At 60.0% G+C, this 20790-nt stretch overlaps 1 protein-coding gene and 1 long non-coding RNA gene across 7 annotated transcripts in view; one reads left to right on the top strand and one right to left on the bottom strand.

The window, feature by feature from the left end:
- The first annotated feature begins 138 nt into the window (after positions 1 to 138).
- Positions 139 to 3294, top strand: LOC307111523. Of its 2 annotated transcripts, XR_013814585.1 has the most exons (4): positions 139 to 471; positions 880 to 1270; positions 1904 to 2387; positions 2509 to 3294. It is a non-coding gene; the product is annotated as an uncharacterized lncRNA (long non-coding RNA). The 2 variants fall into 2 exon arrangements; XR_013814586.1 differs by lacking the exon at positions 139 to 471 and having other exon boundaries at positions 584 to 1270; positions 2509 to 3278.
- The window catches only part of MYT1L (myelin transcription factor 1 like), a 245610-nt gene continuing 228083 nt past the window's right edge, over positions 3264 to 20790 (bottom strand). For 3 of the 5 annotated variants that reach the window (XM_079791507.1, XM_079791505.1, XM_079791506.1), the window contains 7 exons: positions 17984 to 18046; positions 15294 to 15377; positions 13893 to 14114; positions 7310 to 7401; positions 4927 to 5030; positions 4455 to 4598; positions 3525 to 4025 (listed from right to left, as the gene is read on the bottom strand). In XM_079791507.1, the coding sequence (XP_079647633.1) occupies positions 3885 to 4025; positions 4455 to 4598; positions 4927 to 5030; positions 7310 to 7401; positions 13893 to 14114; positions 15294 to 15377; positions 17984 to 18046 (850 nt within the window). In that variant the 3' untranslated portion in view covers positions 3525 to 3884. Of the gene's footprint in view, positions 3322 to 3524; positions 4026 to 4454; positions 4599 to 4926; positions 5031 to 7309; positions 7402 to 13892; positions 14115 to 15293; positions 15378 to 17983; positions 18047 to 20790 lie in introns of those variants that run through there. The other 2 variants (XM_079791509.1, XM_079791508.1) reach the window with 1 other exon arrangement.

The following is a 20790-nucleotide window of genomic DNA, read 5'->3' on the forward strand; positions in this document are numbered from 1 at the left end:
TGTCCTCCAGGTGCAGAGACGGGGGTGTGTCCTCCAGGTGAGCAGACGGGGGTGTGTCTTCCAGGTGAGCAGACGGGGGTGTGTCTTCCAGGTGAGCAGACGGGGGTGTGTCCTCCAGGTGAGCCTGACAGGGGTGTGTCCTCCAGGTACACAGACGGGGGTGTGTCCTCCAGGTGCAGAGACGGGGGTGTGTCCTCCAGGTGAGCAGACGGGGGTGTGTCTTCCAGGTGAGCAGACGGGGGTGTGTCCTCCAGGTGCAGAGATGGGGGTGTGTCCTCCAGGTGAGCAGACGGGGGTGTGTCCTCCAGGTGAGCCTGACAGGGGTGTGTCCTCCGGGTACACAGACGGGGGTGTGTCCTCCAGGTGAGCAGATGGGGGTGTGTCCTCCAGGTGAGCAGACGGGGGTGTGTCCTCCAGGTGAGCAGACAGGGGTGTGTCCTCCAGGTGCAGAGACAGGGGTGTGTCTTCCAGGTGAGCCTGTCGGGGGTGTCCTGTGTCCTCCTGGCGGCAATGGTAGGAGGGTTGCTGAATTCTGGCTGGAAGCGGGGGGGGGGGGGGGGGGGCGGGGGGTGACAGGCAGCACTGCTTTTGAGGAGAGGGTGGGGGAGATTGAGCTCCCCGGGGACAAGGGCACCCATCCCTCATCACCTTCCAAAGCCCCAGCCCCTGGCACCATCCCACTGGGGCTTTGGTTTCAAACATGAAATCTGGGGGAGTCACTGTTGATTCCATAGCCATTCCCACGGGAAAGTACCATCTGGCAGGAAGAAGTGCCGGGGGTGGAGCTGCATTCACACGCCGCCTGGCCAGGCTCCCACCCCTCCCGCGGACCTCGGCTGTCCCGGCCACCAGCACTGACGGGCATCTGTTTGCATTTAGCGCCCTTTCTCAGGGTCCTGGATGATGGCTTAGCGACTGCCTTTCCAAGTAGGTGTCTGGTCCCCAGGACGCTCGGTTTACAGAGGAAACCGGTCCATCTTCTGCTTTTTAACCATTTTTAAAGATCGGGTTAAAAATCAAACCAGCAGCCACAGCGGTGTGGCGGAGCCCAAGTGCCTGTGTCCACAGCTCCTCCGGTCATTGTCCTGCCTCTGCCTCAGGTCACTGCCCCCGGGGTCAGCCCTCAGGAGGAGCCGCGGCCTCGGGGTGCAGCGGTCCTGGGACGCACTGACCTGAGCTGGTCTGGAACGAGGGCAGGCCGAGGCCGTGAGGAGGGAGAGCAGCGGGGGATCCTCAGGGACAGACGCTGTCCGTGCACCTAGGCCTCCTGGTGTGTGGTGTTCAGAAGGTCCCTGCCCTGGGGAGAGATCTCACGTAGACACGTGACGTGTCCTGGGGGCCGGGGGCAGTGACATGGGGGGGGGGCGGGGGGGAGAGCTAACCCTCCCCGAATGTGGCCGCCTGGGACCCAAACGGCGTGGCCCCGAAAGAAGACGCAGACCCCAGTTAGAGATCCGTCGTGCTACAAATGTGGCAACACCTTTTATTTAGAGGAAAGATGTGTGAACATCAGCATGACAAAGTTTGTACAAAGTTCACAATTTAAAAATGAAGTATCACTGCAACTCGTGATTCCACACATTTTAGCAAAATTAAAGTGTCAACAAACCCATGCCGTGTCGTACAAAAATAAATCAAACTTCAGTTCCACAGAGCACAATAAATATTTATACAAAATTCTGTCTTAATAAATGGCCACTTAAATTAACTTAGAAATGAATATGAACAATAAGTTATAATAAATAAACTCTGATGACTCACGATAATCCCATATGAAAGGTCAGCATTCTAGCATGGACACTGTGGTCCCCTATGGAACAGTCACAGGTAACTGATTGGATATTATTACCAATGTCAGGTGAGCAGCAGATTTGTGCTTAAAACCCCTTTCCATTGCACACAGGTGATAACAAGAATCCGAAACCGAGACTACCTATTACTCTACGAGAAGCATCGCTATATGGCGGGAAGCTGCGGACACAACGGGGATGCAGGTGCCGATATGAACAGCGGCGGCGGCCGGGGCGTGGCAGCAGGTGCTGGCCCTGGCGTCAGCTCTCGAAGGCAATTCTGAGCGCGGCAGCTATGACTACGGGCTAACAGAGAGGCCCCCGAGCAGCTGCGGAGCCCCGGTAATTACACACCTTTTCCCAGCTCGTCACGGGAGTCCTTGTGAGGATGGAGCGTGTGTACAGTGAGCGTATAAAGTGCCGCTGGGATGTGGTTATATACATGTCCACGAGGTCGGGCATTGGATCAGAGTCTGTGGGAGGCCCGGCGGCCCCCTCAGCGCGGTGTCGGGTCCGCCCGCGGGCCCCGGGTCCTCCGGGCCGGCGTCGTGAGGCTGGGACGCGGATTGCACACCTCCGCTCGGACACAGAGGACAGGTGAGTGCAAATAGTCGACTGGCACGTTGTGGGGACAATGACCCTGTAAGTCCTGTTCTGCTAAAAATATTTTTTTTAATTTTTACAAAACCCATCTTTTTTTCATAACAAAATTTTAAAGTACTTTTGTACTTCCTGCGTAACATCAAGACATGGAAGGAAGTGATGCCATGACATGGCCGCGAGTCCTCAGGGCAGACCGGTCAGTCTCGGGTTGTCGGGGACACGGCGGTCTCCAGGGACGGACATGTTGGGGGAGCTCGCGACAGAGAAAGTGCTGAAGTACCTCCAGGACACACTTGCTTGGACTGCACTGTCCTCGAGCAGCTCGGCCGCAGGCTGGCAACCCTCCGTGGTCGGACTCCAGGGCGTGGGGACTCCAGGGCCTGGGGAGAGAGCCCTCAACGCGCCACAGGCTCACGCGAAGCTGAAGTCAGCGGGAGACACGGTTCTGAGCAGCTTTGCCACCGAATTCAGCAGAAAATCCAGTCCCGTAACTCGAAGACTCACAAGTCCTTTCCCTTTATGCCCCAAATGCAAAATAATAACAACAGCAACGACAGTGTTTAAGGGGGAGGGGAATAAACACTCGGAAGTGACCTCTGAGCCGAGGGAGCCGACTCCTTGGCCAGGCCTCCCTGCAGCAGAGCCAGTTGAGGCAGAGACGCGGGAAGGAGGGCGGCTCGGAGTTCACTGGGGTGAGGGGTCTTCGCTGCCTCCTGCAGCCCCTGCGGGAGCTCAGTTCCCAGGTCTCACATGCCACGCTCAGGAGCAAATTAGAAAGTGCCGTGTGAGCTGCTTTGCATCTTCTGCCAAGTTCCATGGCTGATGTTGTTACAATAAATTACTTATCTCATTTCTTACAGTTAGTCCATATGCCATTTCCTTGGAATGCAAAAAACCTCACTTATTGCCCCCACCATACACCATCCTCCTAAAACAAACAAACAAAAAAATCACATAATATTTCCAAGCATCGTTCAAAAATAAAGCATTTTTTGCAAACAATTCTTGCTATGAAACAATATGCACACAAAATGTACTTCTTAAATTCCATAAAATCCCCCGCCGCGAGGCGAAATGGCGGTGTCTGAAACGTGGCTGCAGCCACCTCATGGTCATTCAAAGCCGTTTCTTTGTGTCCATTTCAGTTCAAAATACTAAAACATTTAACCACTAAGCATTAAAAAGAATGTACACTCTATTTTGATCAGCTTACCTCTTCAGAAATATATATATCCCCCCAAATGTGCATACATTAGCAGCTATGAACATTACATGGAGAATCACACTATGTCGGCTCATGTGAAACGTACAAAACGTGAATGTGTCCAACTATCTGCAGGTGCTACGTTAAAGCAGGACGTGAGGCCATGGAGAGTCTCTGAGCGGGACACTCTCGGACAGACATGAGCACGGATGCGCTCGGGCGGGGCAGCAGCAGGGCGACAGGCGTCCTTTCTAGCAGGTTCCGCCACTACGTCACTGAGCAGCTGGTCAGACCTGAATTCCTCTCACAGCCTGCTTTATATTTTCCAGGAGGGCTTTATTTTCTGGGCTCTGATAACGATCTTGATTTGTATACATGTCCGTCAAAGTAGTCACGTATGCATCAAAATTTTGTTCATTGATTGGGTCCTACGAGATATTAAATAGTAGTTCATACACAGCTTTCATTTTCTGAATAGGATATTCACATCAGCATAAACAGCATCACAGCCTGGCCACTGTCTGCATCATGGTTAAAGGCCTCCTCAGAGCACGCTCACTCTACGGGTGCCCGGACCAGCCACCAGGCTCTAGCAGGCAGCGCCACGGCGGGCAGGCTCCACGAGCAGTCACCACAGACATCTCCTCCCGGGGCGCTGGGCAGGCCACCAGTGCCCGCCTGCACGCTCAGTCACTTACCACGGAGGCAGCCGAGTGTCGGCCAGACTGTGGGTCAGGGACCGGCCAGGCGGACAGCTCGGGAGCCGACTCAGTCACTTACCACGGCGGCAGCTGGATCTTAGACTGTGGGTCAGGGGCCGGCCAGGCGGGCAGCTCGGGGAAGACGCACTCACTTACCATGTGCGGCAGCTGGATGTTGGCCAGACTGTGGATCAGCGACTGGCTCAGGTTCGCCAGCTCGTGGAGCAGGGACTCGTTCTGCTGCTCGATCACTTTGTTCTCCTCCTCGATGGTCTTCAGGCTGCTCTCCATGGTGGTGATCTGAGAGGCACAAAGTGTGGACACAGGGAGTGGGCCCCGCCCGCAGGAGGGGCACGTCTACCGAGGCAAAGAGAGGGCCCCTTTGCTGAGATAAAAAGGCTTCAAAGGTTAAGAACCTGTCATTTTAAGGCGGTGGCCTTCCTGCTCATCCCACACAAACGCCAGCAACCAGGTGACCAATGGCCACTGGCTCCAGCAACGCCACTCCTAAAACTGCAGAGACTGACGTGGGGGAAGCCAAAGGGCGTCTCCCAGTGCCAGTCCCCCACCTGTGCCCGCAGGTGGCAGGAACGGCTGCAGCCCAGCTGGCAGGAAGGGGCGAACTGACCTGAGTCCTGAGCTTGATCATGTCGGCCTCCATCTGTGAGTTGGACTCGTTCAGCTCCTTGATCTCTTCGTCCAGCTGTTTGATTTCTTCGTCATTCTCTATGCCTGCCCCGGAGAACAGAACCCAAGTGCGTTACAAATCTGCTTGGGGAACACCACGTGAGAATTCCCAGTTTTCTTATTGAAGACTAGTGACCCGGTGCACGGACTCATGCACATTGAAAGGAAGTTAATTAGAAGGTGGCTGGCGAGGTGGGACTGGGTGAGATGGGCTGGACACGCTCTAGAGCCAACCTCCTGCAGTTCCTCCCTGGTATCTGCGGAGTGAACAGGGTCCCTCGGCCTGGCCTGCGGGGATTGGGCCGAAACCGGCTCTCCGACATCCCCCGAGGGGTCCCGGAGTGTGAGAGGGCACTCTGCAAAGTTGCTGTTGTACAGGGTGTGGAACGCAAACACAAGTGAGCAGTAACCAGATTCGGGGCGACAGTGCCCCAGCAACAACATAACCCATGGCCGAAGGTGGACTCGTGTGGCCCAGCGAGGAATCGGGCTCTCTCCTCTCTGGTTTCAGGGTGCATCACCTGAGAACTGCTGCTGCCAAGTTACTGTAGCTGGGCAGCTCCTGCATCGAGTGTCTGCCCCCTAGTGGTCAGTGTGTGTCATAGCAACCGGCCGGCCGGCTGGACACTTAGCATATTAGCCTTTTATATATAGAGATAGAAAATAGTCACATTTGGGTGTCCTTCTGTCCCCAACAACTGCCCTCCTTTCAATTAAGGCCCTAAAACCAGACACAATCAGCCAGGGTGTGCAGACCACACTGAGGGTCACCCTCCTGGGTGACTGGCCAGAGGCGCAGGGGCGACCTCACTCGGCTGGGCACGCGCTCAGGGACACAAACTTTCCTCGGCTCTGCACTCGTCCTGAGGGGCCAGAGTGCTGGTTGGGGTTACAAATCACTTCCCGCACATGGGCACGTGCACAGGGATGGAACTGCAGGTGGGTGTCCCCGAGGCTGGCACGTCCTCCACGCCCGATGGGGTGGGCAGCACTCAGAGGAATGGACTTGGCAGACGGATCAGGAACCCAGGCCTGGGGGCTCAGAGTGAAGGCGGAGCGGAGCGGCCCAATTCTGCTCCTTAGAGGAGGCTGGATGGGGGGCAGAGGCACCAAAGGGGGGTCTTGGGGAGAAACCGCCGGAACCCCTGGTGTGGGACCCCGGCGACATTGGCGGTGACCTGGTGAGAGGTGATGGGGCGCTTTGGGAAGGACTCTCCCAGGTTAACAGGCGTTATCGTAAGGGACAGACCTGGTCCGTCCCACGTGGTCTCTGACTGCTCGGCTGTGGTAAGCCAGAGGACTGAGCACCAGCTTGTAGCTGCGGCCGGTCCTGAGCCGGGGTGGGGTGGGTATGAGTGTGCATGGTGGTGTGGGTGTGGGTGGTGTGGGTATGGGTGGTGGTAGTGGTGTGGGTGGTGTGTCTGTGTGTGTGTGGGTGTAGTATGGGTGGGTGATATGGGGGTGGGTGGTGGTGTGAGTATGGATGTGAGTGTGGGTGGTATGGGTGTGGGTGTGGGTGGTGTGTGTGGGTGTAGTATGGGTGGGTGATATGGGTGTGGGTGGTAGTGAGTGTGGGTGTGAGTGTGGGTGGTGTGGGTGTGGGTGGTAGTGGTGGTGAGTGTGGGTGTAGTATGGGGTGGGTGATATGGGGGTGGGTGGTGGTGAGTGTGGATGTGAGTGTGGGTGGTGTGTGTGGGGTGGTGGTAGTGGTGTGGGAGGTGTGGTTGGTGTGGGTGTGGGTGGTATGGGGTGGGTGATATGGGGGTGGGTGGTGGTGAGTGTGGGTGGTGTGTGTGTGGGGGTGGTAGTGGTGTGGGAGGTGTGGGTGGTGTGGATGTGGGTGGTGTGGGTGTGGTATGGGGTGGGTGATATGGGGTGGGTGGTGGTGGTGTGGGTGATATGGGGTGGGGGGTGATATGGGGTGGGTGATATGGAGTGGGGGTTGATATGGGGTAGGTGGTATGGGGTGGGTGGTGGTGAGTGTGGGTGGTGTGGGTGTGGGTGGTGGGGGTGTGGTATGGGGTGGGTGATATGGGTGTGGGTGATACGGGATGGGTGGTATGGGGTGGGTAGTGGTAGTGGTATGGGAGGTGTGGGTGGTATGGGGTGGGTGGTGGTGGTGTGGGTGATATGGGGTGGTGGGTGATATGGGGTGGGTGATATGGAGTGGGGGTGATATGGGGTGGGTAGTATGGGGTGGGTAGTGGTAGTGGTGTGGGAGGTGTGGGTGGTATGGGGTGGGTGATATGGGGTGGGTGGTGGTGGTGTGGGTGATATGGGGTGGGGGTGGGGTGGGCAGTAGGGGGATGGTGTGGGTGGGTTACCGTTGCTGGCGCGCTGCCGGATGGTCAGCATCTGCTCCCCGGACAGCTTGGCCTTCTTCATTGCTGACGTGGCTCGTGGGCAGCCTGACAAGCTGGGGGCAGGACGGGAAAGGCATTAGTCGTGGGTCTCAGGAGCAGACACGGTTCTGAGCGGCCAGTCATGGCGTCATCTCCTTCGGTTGCTGTGGCTCAGGGCCACGTGGACACCAGTGGGGCCGTGGGGCTGGGGTCCCCCGAGGGCAGAGGGAGCGTTGTCACGCCTGCTCCTGGCCGTGGACGGGGTGGCACGGACGCGGTGGGGTTTAGAACTGAGTGCCAAGCACAGAGAGGCAGGCAGGGAGCTCGGTGCACACTCAGCCTCTCGGGGCAAAGCACCCTCACCTGCCCCCCAGGAGCCACTTCGAAGGAGGTCAGCGTCTCCTCTGAAAGCTCTAAAACTCGCCAACACCATCCAACGAAGGGCTGGGTTCTGACGCCTCCCTCCCCTCGGGCTTGCCCCGCGGAGCTGGTCGGCGGTCCGACTGGGCTGAGTGGCGGCTCCGCTCCTGCCTGCTCCTCCCGTGCACGCTCTGCACAGGAGCACTGGCGGGCCCGGGGGCCTCCCTCTCCCCTCGTGCTGCCTGTGGGGCGAGGCCCACACGGCCTCTGCTCACGGCCCGGGGCCGCGGCACGTGGGTGACGAAGCTGCACACACAGAGTGCGAACGCCTTACATCCGGCCGACAACTGTGCATCGTCCTCCTCGGCGCGGTGCGGCCGTCCAGGGCACAGCGGTGGACGGTGCAGACCCGCTGTTGGCGTGATGGACTCAGTGCCCACGGACACCAGGCTTCCCGAGTTTGTTCTGAGGGTGAGCTCTCGCCATGCAGCTCACACAGAGCCCGGTGCTGGTCCTGGGGGACTGCCCCTGGGTCAGGGGTCTCCATAACTGTTGCTCTTCCCTGGACTTTGCTGATGGTGCCTCTGGATTTGCAGGGGACGGGGCAGTAGGCCCTCAACCCAGAGGGGTGTCACCAGCCCCAGCCCCAGCCCTCTGCATCCCCCAGGGCAGCCCCCGGAGAACTCCAGGGAGCAGACGGGGCAGGAGGCGCCGAGGGCCAGGCGAGCCATCTCCTGAGGGCTGTCCGTCCAGTGACCAGTCTCAGGGGTGTTTCCTGAGCTGACCTGTTCCTCAGGCTGCCCCGTTCCCGCCTCACTGTCCCCTCCGTGCCTGAGCTGGTCCCTCGCTGGCCCTGGGCCTCAGCACTGCACCGTGAGCCCTCCTGGGAGTGCGCCTCTCCCAGCACAGCCGTGTCCTCGCAGCCCTCTGAGCCGGTCCCTCTGCAAGGCCCACCTCCGCCTCTCCGTCCCCCGCTGGGGAGTGCGTGTGTGCGCTCCCTGCGTCCTCCCAGCGGACCTCCCATCTGCTCCCCAAGTCTGTCACTCACAGGGCCCCGGCAGGGCCCCACCTCAGCAGCCCTGCCTCTGGGCCGCCGGCGCCGCCTTGTGGGCATCCTTCGTGGTCTCTCCACCCACCCAGAGGCCTGTCCTCTGTCCTCAGGGACCCACCCGCCAACAGGTCTGAGCCCAGCGGTGGGTGCAGATCCACGTCACACACTGGGTGCCTCCAGGATCCTGCCTGGGACCCAGGGGCCAGGATTAAGTTACAGAGCGGCACGGCCGGGAGAGCATCCCGAACAGGAGCGCACAGAAGCCAAAGCAAGAAGCCAGGGCTCAGTGGCTCCCAAACCTGGTCCGTCACACAGACCCCAGGCCCTCGCTGAGGCTCAGGACCCTTAGCTTTCAGGTCGGGGTGATGTCTGTCCAACAGGCTGCAGGCGGCCCCACCCGCCCGCGGCCCACCTTTGACTGCCTGCCTGCGGGAGATCTGGAACTCCTGGCCTCCCTGCGGGTCCCCGCGAGGGCGCAGTGCCATCTGGTGGCGGCTCAGGGAAAAGGCACACATTACACATTGGTCTCTGCCTGGACACTGGACGAGGTTCAGGGAGTGCAGCTCTGAGATGGAGGCCCAGAGGCTGCCATAGAAACCTCTGACCTGCAAAGCCACAGAACCTCAGGTCCTGTTCTGGGCAGCAAACCGTTAACCGCCCTGCGCCTCCCGCCTCGGGCCAGGCGGCTGCACTGGCGCCAGCACCAGGCGCTCCGGGGCGGGTCCCTGCAGGGGCTGGGAGAGCAGGAGACCACAGGGCCTGCCCCGGGCCCCGGCCGGAAGGGACGTGCTTCAGGAGACCCCCCCCCCCCCCGCCCGGGAACAGCTAATGAGCGGGAGTCCAGGGTGAGTGGCTGCCCATTGGGAGGGAAGGAAGCATTGGAGAGCCACGCGGGGGTGTGGTTGGGACACTTGCTCAGCGCCAGGGAAGTGGGGAGAGGGCGAGCACCCCAGTCAGGCCCCGTGTGCTCAGCTCCCAGGAAATGCACCCAGGCGCGTGCAGTCTCCTTCGCACGACTGCGCATGACCTTCCTCACCGTCTGTTCTCCCCCCAGCCCCCATGACACCCTCAGTGAAGGGGGCCCAGGCAACCGGGCCCGCGTGGCCAAGCTCCGGGGTCCAGGAAAGGAGGCGGAGTCGCAGAGAGCCGCTCCTCATCGGGACAAGAGGGGACCCCGAGATGGACGCTCCCGGGGCCAGGCATTGGCGCAGCAGGATGGGGGCCGGCCCGCGGTCAGGAGCCGCAGCCAGCCCCGGTCACTGGACAATGACTTTCCAGCGGCGACAACGGCCTGCCTCCGGTCTCTCACGAGGATCAGCGCTCAGTCTAGTGTTCGTCGTCGCCGGGCTGCGTCCCGCGTCAGCCCACGTCCGCACGCCCAGGGCCCGTGACAAGGACCGTGCTGGGAACGTGCTCACGTCCCGATGAAGGATGGGGGTTAGGCGGGGCCCTGGCCCATGACTGGTGTCCTTGTAGGAGGAGGGACATGCGGCACAAACACAGAACGAGGCAGGTGACGACGGGCAGAGACTGAGGTGAAGCGTCCTCCAGCCAGGCCCCTGGTTTCCGGCCCCGGCGGGAGCCGGGAGAGGCAAAGAGGACCCACTGCTGGCCCCAGATGTGGGGGAGCAGGTCTGTGGGACGTCAGGGTGGCTCCGGGCGCATACAGCGAGCTCTTAGCGGACGCTGCGCTCCTGGGCCAGGGCGTCCCAGTCCCACAGGCTCTGTTGTCAACGTGTGACCGGAACCGCGCTGTGGGGACGAGCTGCACCGTGAGCCGGGGCAAGTGGCAGGGACGTTGGGGAAGCACTTCTAACGGGCCCGTGGCACGGAGACTCGGACGCCCGGAGTCTGAGCCCAGGGGGTCCTGGTGGCTCTGGAGTGGCCTCCTCAGGCCTGGTTCCTGGAGGGGGCCCACGGGGACCCAGAGCCGCGCCCGGCAGGCCCGCTGTGAGGAAAGCAGGTGCATGGCGGGGCTCCTGAGCGCCATTGGGGCCACTGTCGGGGCCTTAGGATGCCCAGGGCTGCCGGGCCTGCGGGCTCAGACCGGGATCAAGAACACTAACAAGTTGCCTGGGGGATAGAGAGGTGGTGTGTGGAAGCGCTTCGGGGAGTCCTGGGGCGCACAGCGGATGCTTGCCTGGCAGGGATGCCTGGGGAGCAGGGGGGGGGGAGGGGAAGGGGCGGGCGTTGGCTAGGGCTGCGGGGAGGGAGCCAGCTGTGACCTGCAGCCTTTCCCTCTCACCAGCCCCAGGGGATTCACAGTTTGACAGATGCTGGATCTGAGCTCCTCCCCCACAAGTGCTCACGGTCAGACACTAACACACTGATGAAAAGTAAGAGCGCGTCTGAGCTGGTTCTGGGCAGCGGTCAGCGGTCAGCACAGGGCGGTGCCGGAAACTTGCTCCCAGGTGCATCCGACGGATTGCGACGTGTTTGCGAAGCCAGCCTCCAGGGGCAGTGAATTCAAATCCCTCACGACTCTCCAGTGACGATGGACCACAAGGCCCGGGCGCAGGCAGGGGCTCTGAGGACACATCGCCAGGGGTCTTCAGTGAGAGCGGCTTGAGCCCGGACTCCCCGTTGGTGGCCTCTGCCTGTACCTGTGGTCTTGGTGAAAGAGGCCACGGCTGTAGCTCCGAGAGGAGCAAAGGCCCGGCCTCCGTGCTCACTGCAGACATGAACGTCGCTGCGGCCCGAGGTCCTGGGCCTTCCACGGCGGGGGGCTGGGTGAGCAGCCATGTGGCTTCCCCTCCGGGGAGAGCAGGTGGTGACAGTAGGTCTCGTGAGTGGCGGTTCCTTGGACACTTGCACTGCCAAAGCCCTGGGCTGGGTCCCACAGGCGTGGACGCGAGTGCGAGGCCCGGGGCCATGGACGAAGCCTGCCGCACAGTCCTTGGTTAAGTCCCAGCCAGCAATGTGGAGGAGAGCATCAGCGACCACTTGTCAAACTTCAAACTAGCATTTTGGTTCCAGGCCTGTGTCTGAGGATGTGTCTGCGGGAGCCCCTGCCGTGTCTGTGGTAGGAGGCCTGTCCTGGTACCACCCACGTCTAGAAAGGAGGCTGGCAGTTTGCAGGCACCCAGCCCTCTCCGCGGGAGGAGGAGGTAGCAGAGCTCCAGTGGGTGGGTCACCCATCCCAGGATGACGCCCCCGCCTGCCGGCCCTGCCCGTGCAGACATCTGATACACTGTGACGTGTTTGCAGGAGGAGGAAACACTGTGACGTGTTTGCAGGAGGAAACACTGTGACGTGTTTGCAGGAGGAAATACTGTGACGTGTTTGCAGGAGGAAACACTGTGACGTGTTTGCAGGAGGAAATACTGTGACGTGTTTGCAGGAGGAAACACTGTGACGTGTTTGCAGGAGGAAACACTGTGACGTGTTTGCAGGAGGAAACTCTGTGACGTGTTTGCAGGAGGAAACACTGTGACGTGTTTGCAGGAGGAAACACTGTGACGTGTTTGCAGGAGGAAACACTGTGACGTGTTTGCAGGAGGAAACACTGTGACGTGTTTGCAGGAGGAAACTCTGTGACGTGTTTGCAGGAGGAAACACTGTGACGTGTTTGCAGGAGGAGGAAACACTGTGACGTGTTTGCAGGAGGAAACACTGACGTGTTTGCAGGAGGAAACACTGTGACGTGTTTGCAGGAGGAAACTCTGTGACTTGTTTGCAGGAGGAGGAAACACTGCGACGTGTTTGCAGGAGGAGGAAACACTGTGACGTGTTTGCAGGAGGAAACACTGCGACGTGTTTGCAGGAGGAAACACTGCGACGTGTTTGCAGGAGGAAACACTGTGACGTGTTTGCAGGAGGAAACACTGCGACGTGTTTGCAGGAGGAGGAAACACTGTGACGTGTTTGCAGGAGGAAACACTGCGACGTGTTTGCAGGAGGAGGAAACACCGTGACGTGTTTGCAGGAGGAAACACTGCGACGTGTTTGCAGGAGGAAACACTGCGACGTGTTTGCAGGAGGAAACACTGTGACGTGTTTGCAGGAGGAAACACTGCGACGTGTTTGCAGGAGGAGGAAACACTGTGACGTGTTTGCAGGAGGAAACACTGCGACGTGTTTGCAGGAGGAGGAAACACTGTGACGTGTTTGCAGGAGGAAACACTGCGACGTGTTTGCAGGAGGAGGAAACACCGTGACGTGTTTGCAGGAGGAAACACTGTGACCTGCTTGCAGGAGGAGGGAAAGGCTGGCGTGGGGCTGGGAGGGAGGTGTGGCCCTTGGAGGCTGTAGGTCCAAGGCAGCCTCTGCCCAAGGGCACGCTCTGGGAGGAGACTGGCCGCCTGCACCGGGACGCGAGCTGCGATGGGGTCAGGGAGCAGAAGTCTCCTCCTCCCCTTAGGCCCACGTACCCGTTTGTACCATTTCAAGTTTCTATCTGAGCAATTAAGAATTACTGTCTTAATTCTAAACTATCTTCTTGAAAGAGCGGGAGGCTCACGGCTGCACATCAGAACACGCCCTCCTGTGGCCGCACTCCACTCTGCCCTGTGCTGCAGGTGGCTCTGCAGGTGGACCTGGCTGCGCGGTGCTCACGGTGAGCAGCCAGCACGACAGAGCACGGAAAGGAACAGCCTGGGAACCCCGCCCCCCACGCCCCCCTGCATGGTGTCTGTGGGGCCAGCAGGAGCCTCAGTTCCTCCTCACAACCTCCCAGACGCACTGACCTCTGATTTGTCCACACCAGGATCCTGACCCTCCTGCAATGAGCCCGCTCGGCCACTTGACTCAACAGAACAGGCCTCTTCTTCCAAGACCATCTGACTGCACAGCGTTCCCCTTACGTTAAGCAAGTTAAAATGAATGGTCGACGGCTCTTCTGGAAACTTCCTGCTCTGTCTTTGGCTCAGCCATTCAAGGAGAGGCCCTAGCCCAAGACCAGCCTCGTCCCCCAGGGCCACTGAGTAACTGCGTCTGCAGAGATCCTGTTTCTCACTGCGGCCCCTGCCCGACCCCTGGACACGGCTCCCTCAGTGTGGCTGTGCTGGAACGCATGGTGCTTTCCCCGGGAGCCTCCGTCTCCTTCCTGCCCCCCCGGGGTCCTCAGCACAGAGGAGAGCTGAGGCGGGTCGCTCTTATACCTGCCGTGCCTGAGCCCTCCGCAACCTCCAGGAAGGCCCGGCCAGGTGCACTCACCTGCGGTGTGTGAGGAAGCTGCCGCTGACGTGCCCAGAGCCATCGCATCCGGGAGTGGGACAGGACATGCCCTCCGTCTTGACCGACTTCCAGGAGAACTGGGAGCCATTGAGGTACCCGTCCTTTTGCCTCTTGGCCGCCAGGGGGCAGCCGGAGGCGCTGCGGTGGGAGGCGTACTTCCCTGTGATGTGGCCCTGGCCGTCACACCCGGGAACGGGGCACCTGAGAGCAGACAGAGGAGACACGCTTTCCTGCCTGGCCTCACATAGCTGGTGGCCTCTACAGCAACTCAAAATAACCTCACTCCACTCCTCTATCAGGCACGACACAGACGGGAAAGTTAGCTGGGAACACCACCGAGCGGGGTGATGATGTGTTTCACCTTCGCAGAAACCTGTCCGTCCAGGGCCGGTGTCTGCTGACGAGATTCCACCGTTGGGCAGAACCACGGCTTTTGTGGAGGAAATATGTCAAGTCAGTGGGAAGCTGCGGGGTTATTTTCAAAAAGGCTATTGCCTAAACTCGTGTTCTCTCAGGAGCTGGAACACATTGGTTTGTTTGGCCATGTTCTCCGGAAGCAGGAGGGAGGGTTTAACTGAGGCCCTTGGGACAGTGTCAGCACAGAGCACGCCACGGGGACGTCTGGGTAATACATGGAAAAGCCATGGGCGATGCTGCAGCTGGAACTTCTCACAAGGCGACAGCAAAGGGCCGGCACGTAGCCGGGCCGCAGACACCGGAGCGAGCTCACGGCTCCTCACAGGCCCCAGGCTGTGGGTTTGGCCTGCATTTTTTCTTAAAACAGTAAAGTTACATTCTATACAATTTGCATTGCCTATTTATTTTGATACATTTTAATAATTTTTATTTTAATTAATTTTAATAACAATTTTTGCAAAGACACTGAGTGAGGTTAAAATCTCACGGAGACAGCGCCAGGCTTATCATATGGATGTTTGAGGCCCAGGCTCACTGGGTGCCGGTTCGGGGCGAAGGCCTGGGTGAGCGGGAGGGCGGACGCTCGGCTCCGGCCCCCCATGCCAGGAGGCTCGGTCCCGCTGAGAGTGGGTGTAGCTACATGATTTCCTGAGCCAGGTGCCAGCGCAGTGCTCACCCTGACACTGTGTTCAATACCTGCCTCTGCTTTCACGAACCCCCTTTCCCGGACACAGACTGCGCGTTGCCCCGGGGGAAGAGGGACATTTCGGGCTTTAGTTACTCAGAACATTGAACTGATGGGTATTTGCAAAGCACATCAACTATAATGTAGACATCCGATTTGGTTTGGAGTTAAATGATCTGACCTTGCAGTTGATGGACATCAAAAAGCATGTCCTCCCCACCAACTCTCACTCGCTCCCCACATGTGCCCGGCAGGCCGCGCCCCACCCGCACGCACACCTGATGGGCTCCTGGTCTTCCTTGTCCTCCTTGCTCTGCGCTATCCGGATGCCGCTCTTCTTGGCCCGCGGGCACCCTGAAAGGCTGAGGAGAAGCACGGGGTCAGCACGCCACCCGCACCAGCCTCGGCTCCGGGACTGGGTTCTCCCAGAGCCCTGCTTCCCGCATGAAAACAAAACCTGGGTCCTCCCGGGGCAGCCCCTCTGTGCTCTCAAAGCATCCCTCCTGCAGGGGGCCTGGCCTAGCGCCAGCGCCGTTCTGCCCACTGACTGCCCCAGGTCCGCACGCGGGGCCGTGTCTCACGGGCGGGCGGCATTCCAACGCGCGGGCTGGTGGTCTGTCTGGATGACTTACTTCTTGCTGATTTCCATGCTGATGGAAACGGAGAACTTTCCTACCACCAGCAGAGCACCAGAACCCCCAGGAAAGCAAAACTAAGCATTGGTCAACATTTAAAAACACTTGTTTTTTGCTTAAAACGTGGAAATGAAAACGCGCTGCTCACAGCCAACCCAGCACCGAGCATCCCTGCAGAACCAGCAGCTGGAGACCATCTGCCGTTTCGCGCTGGGCAGCGGCTAGGAGGCGGACGCGGGGAGGGCGCCAGGACAGGCCCTTCTCTCCGGGGAGCCTGGCTTCCTCTCGGACACTCAGAGCGAGAGGCCCGTGTCAGCCGCAGGTGAAGGAGCCAGGAGGTCCGCCGGGTGTGGGCAGAGACGGCTCGGTGACCTCAGACCTTCGCTCCCAACTCGGGTCTGTTTGTGATTCCTTCTTCAGGGTCCAACGTTAACCCCCGCAAAGCCGCTCTGGTTTGCGTGAGGTGGACTTCATGCCCCGCACCTCAGCGGCGGGAGCTGTGCGGAGCTGGGGGAGGGCAGCCCTGCCTCTGGGCGGCCGTGGGCTCCAGTGTCCCTCAGGCTCCGGAGGAGCTGGCTCTCGGGATGCGGCTGCCCGTCCTGTCCAAACAGCGTGATCTCCTTTGTCAGTGGGTCCAAAGGGACGTGAGGAGACTCTGCCGCTCCCCCTCCCCCTCCTCTGCGGACCCGCAGGGCCACAGGGGACCCTCAAGCAGTGACTTGAACAGAATTAACCGGTCCTGTCAGGGGCGTCTGTCCCGCCGGGAATCGGAGGCTGTGGCCCCTCCTGCCTCCCGTGCAGCTGCCCCGGAGCCTCTCTCTCTCGGGCCGGCGTGTCCCGCCCTCGATGGCCGGCACCTGCCCTGTCCTCCTGGCTGTCGCCCTTCCCTCTGCCGTGTGCTTCGGTGCCTCCGCCTCTCACCCACCTTCTCTGTGAGGAAAGCCACCCGGCTCCGATTCCTTGGGCTACTTGTCCTGGAGACGGAGTGAACCGCACCATGAGCTCGCCAGGACTCACACCAGGTTCACTGCAGCCCCTCCAAGCGCCTGTACCGCGGCTCCAGCACCCGGGCCCTCCTGGTCCTCAAAGCGCGTGGAATTGGGGTGCTGCTGCTGCAGCAACTCGCCTGCTTGACTCTCTACATTTAACTGGAGTTTTAAGCCCAGTTTCACTGTGTTTGCTCTAAACCAATGACCTTACTCTGGCTACGCTTTCTGGAGGTAACCCTGAGGCTCCCCGTCAAGACGCCTGGTAAACCAGCTCAGCGCAAGGAGACTCGTCCTGGTGCTGGCCCGTGGCGGGGCCGCAGCACTGGTGACGTCGTGGGCATCTCTGGCTGTCACCGCAGCCGCTGCTCAGCACCTGCAGTGGCTCCCGCAGCAATGAATTCTCCAGCCCACGATGGGGGCAGTGCCAGGCGGGCCCCAGGAGCCGGGGGTGGCAGTAGGACCTGGCGCGGAAACAAGCCGTGCCAGCCAGCCAGCGAGCATCCCCCGGTGGGTCACTGGGTGGCCACAGGGCTGGACCTCTGATCCGCCGACCAGCTCCACGGCTCCGTGCAAACACCCTTCCTCGGAGGGCGGTGGGCGGCGTCCTGACTCTCCGCTTGGGGGAGGGGCCCTCGCGCAGAAGGCTCGCTGCCAGGCTGCCCCGTCCTGCTGAGCTGTGGCCCATTGTTCAGTTGGGGGGCCCTGCTGTCCTTCAGAAAGACCTTGTCCTCCCGGCGCTGGCCCGTCCCCCCGAACACGGTAGGAGATGCTTGCACGGACCACAGGGCGAGGCCCACCCCGCGCAGACGCCGTTCCAAAGGTGCTTTCGGTCCGCCCCCAGCACAGGCCAGGCCTGGCGGACGCTCATCGATGTGGCCCGCATGTCGGCTCGCTCAGACCGCGGTTGCTCCTCGGACGGCACTCTGCGCCACGTGTGGGTGCTTCCTCTGGAGTGACGGCGCGTGACGTGTGCGCTTCAGCCTTCCCGTGGGGTCAGCGCTGAGGCCCGGCTCACAGGACTGTGCCGCCTGCGGCTCAAATCTGAACGGTGAGGGTGGCAGAGAGCCTGCGACGCAGGGACTGTCCTGGATCTTCTCTCGGTTAAGGGCACGCGCGACCACTACCCCTGCCTTTAGAGCTGCCGGGGGGGGGGGGGGGGCAGCTGCAGAGGGAGCCCTGCCAGGGGCTGGGTCTGCCCCAGGGGAGGTGCTGTCTGGGTGACCCCGCAGGGCACCGCTGCTCTGGGTGACCCTTTACCAGGGGGTCAGCGGGGGCCGGGCCCAGCAGACCCGGCAGGAGGGGGACAGGAAGGGGCGGTCTCAGGGGAGCGCAGCGCCCACATACCTTCGGTGGGAAGCGTAGTTGCCGGTGATGTGCCCGGAGCCGTCGCAGCCAGGGGTGGGGCACCTGTGAGTAAACACACACAGGGCGGTTTACCGGAAAGGAGTGAAATGCCCTGGACAATTAGCTTTCTTACTTCTCCAGAAAGCGAACTCCCTTTAATGCTTACGCTCCTGCGTGAGGAGGGCATGCAGCGCAGGCTCCGGCTGCACGGACCTGGCTCCCCACCACCGCAGACACCAACCGGGGCCGCCTCTTCCTCCCAGCCCAGCGCCACCCTCTGGGGTCCTGGTGCCCATAACATGCCTGGATTCAGTCCCTGCAGCCTGTCCCCTCCGGGACCCGGCCGCCCCGTCCCTGGAGCCGCTGCACGTGGGCACCACAGGCTGGCACCACCCCAGCACACACGTGAGGCAAGGCCCTCCCTCGGACCTGTGTGCCCAGAGGTCTAAACCGCCAGGCCCAGGACGCGATGCTCCACGCTCTGGACTAACTGGTCCACCCGGAAGCCAGTGCGGCAGCACCTGGCCCCGGCCCTGGGGTGAGACCCACCTGTCAGACCTGGGGCAGGTGTGATTTCCCTTAGTCCTGGTGACCTTAGCTGACTCAGGGAGCGTCCGCCTCCCCTGCTCGGCCCCGGCACCTCCTGCCTCTGCCTCACCTCCTAGCCAGCGCCGGCCTCTTCTCTACCACACTGCCTGGCGCTAACGGGAAGAGCACGGCTAAACATTCTAGCTATTCTCCTCCCAAGCCCTCCTCAACATGCCCTCTCAGGAACAGACAGCTTCTCTCTAAGCTGCCTCAGGTGCATTTGTACCTGCCAGAAATGTGAACACTGAGGACAAAAGTCACAGATTTTAAATACTGAGCAGATGCCAACTGCTCCTAAGAGCTCTGGTTGTGCCTCCCACTCAGAGCGCCTCCCTGGACACAGGGTGCTGAGACCAGTGCAGGGACCTGCTCACAGACGGACGCCCTCCCGGTCAGACGAGCGTGGGGAGGGGAGTGGAGATACATGAGCCTGGACTGTGTTCAATGTCACCTTTTGCCAGTTGGATGTATCAACCATTTTTGGTTCTTAGAAACTCAAATTCTCCTTTAGCCCCAAGAGAGGAAACACAAAGCTAGGTCTGAGGGTGTAGAAAGTGGCAGCTGCCATATTGTCCTAGAGGTTCAAGCTTAAGCTATAGCTTGTGCTGTCGGAGAATTACAGAGCGACCGAGTGGAGGGCGTAGAGAAGTCGCTGGTGCGCGGGGGTTGGGATCTCTAACGCAGGAGAGTGAGGAGCAGTGAGGGTTAGAGCAGAATCAGGGGTGGAAACAGCCGAGGTCTGATTGTTGCCTCGACTGTTGTTCAGGTGACAGCTGCTTCTGCCCGGTCACCAGGCGTCCCGTCCAGGCTAAGTGATGGCTGCCTGAGGGATGGCTGGAATGACCGGACCGCGTGCTGTCCATGGCGCCTCACGGGGCGGCCAGCCCAGAGCCCCCGGGGGGGGGGGGGACGGACGGACATGCAGCACGAGGTCGTCTGCCAGGAGCTGGTCCTCAGGGGGTTCCATCTGGAAAACGGACCAGGAAGCAGGAACCTTCCTACCGGCCAGTGACACACACTTGGCCTTGCTTTTGCTTAAAAAAAAAAAAAATCCTAAATTTTTCCTAATTTAAGAACTCAGTGAAAATTTACTTAAAATTTATTTGTTTTAACACGAGTATACATTGTTTCAAATGCCGTTTTCTATGGGGGCAGGAGGAAGGCGACATTATTCTGTTCAAGTTTAAAGTGAGGCATTACAACCAAAATCATACAAATTAAAATCAGATTTTACTAATTCTAAAAGGATTTTCAAAGTAGTTTCTATGTGATTAAGCCATTTACAAATGCATCGTGTGATTTAAAACAGAGGCATTTAAAATGTCCTTTATCACCATAAAAACAAAACACTGATTTGGCTCATTTTTGGAGCTTTCATCCCTAGAAAAAGGCCTTGCTTTCTGAGAAGGCCTGTTTCTATCTCCGGGGTCTCCAGTTAGGCAGCTGGCCTGCCCCCTGCTGGCTGCGGGGCTGCGGGGGGTGTGTGTGTGTGGGGGGGGTGGGGGGAGGATGGCGGGGGGCGGGGACTGCCAATGGCCAGGACTCATCCTCCTCATGGGCTGGCCCCAGTCTGACCTCAGTGCAGAGGGGGGAGGAGGGGTGCCCGCAGCACCCAGGACGCAGGGGTCCCTCCCCCCTCCTCCCCAACACAGCCTCTTCCGGTGGTGCTGGGCCACGCCAGGCGGGACGGAGTGGTTTCCCCAAACTCCCTTTTTCTAACAGCCCTGCCTGTCCACCTGTGTGTTACTGTTCAAGACTGTAGGCTTTTGAAACTCAGAGCTACATGGGATTTCCTAGCTAAGAAATGTCAACATTCAAAATTCTGTTTCCTTCCCTCGGCCATTGTTCATCCAACAAAAGGGGTCTTGGGTTCTCAGGTGGGCGGAAAAGCCACGAGCAGAAACCCCTTTACATCACCCAGCCCCGCGCCGCCCCTCCAGGAGGGAGCCCGTGCGGGATCCGAATCCCCGGAGACAAAACGTGGCAGCAGCACGCGCCGCTCGGCTTGGGTTTGAAATGGCAGAGGAGACTGAACTGACTGGGTTTCTATGGAAACTTCCAGGCACAGGTTCTCCCATTGGAGTGTCGGGGGCCCCAGGAAGGGCCCGCCACTCAGCGCCCTCCTCGCTGCCAGGCGTTGCCACGACAATGGCGCCGAGTCTATTTTAAGCCCCGATGCACGAGGGCGTGTGAAATGAAACACCGCTTCCCGTTCCGTC

The sequence above is a fragment of the Cnephaeus nilssonii genome (assembly GCF_951640355.1).
Source record: "Cnephaeus nilssonii genome assembly, chromosome: 15".
Taxonomy (NCBI): domain Eukaryota; kingdom Metazoa; phylum Chordata; class Mammalia; order Chiroptera; family Vespertilionidae; genus Cnephaeus; species Cnephaeus nilssonii.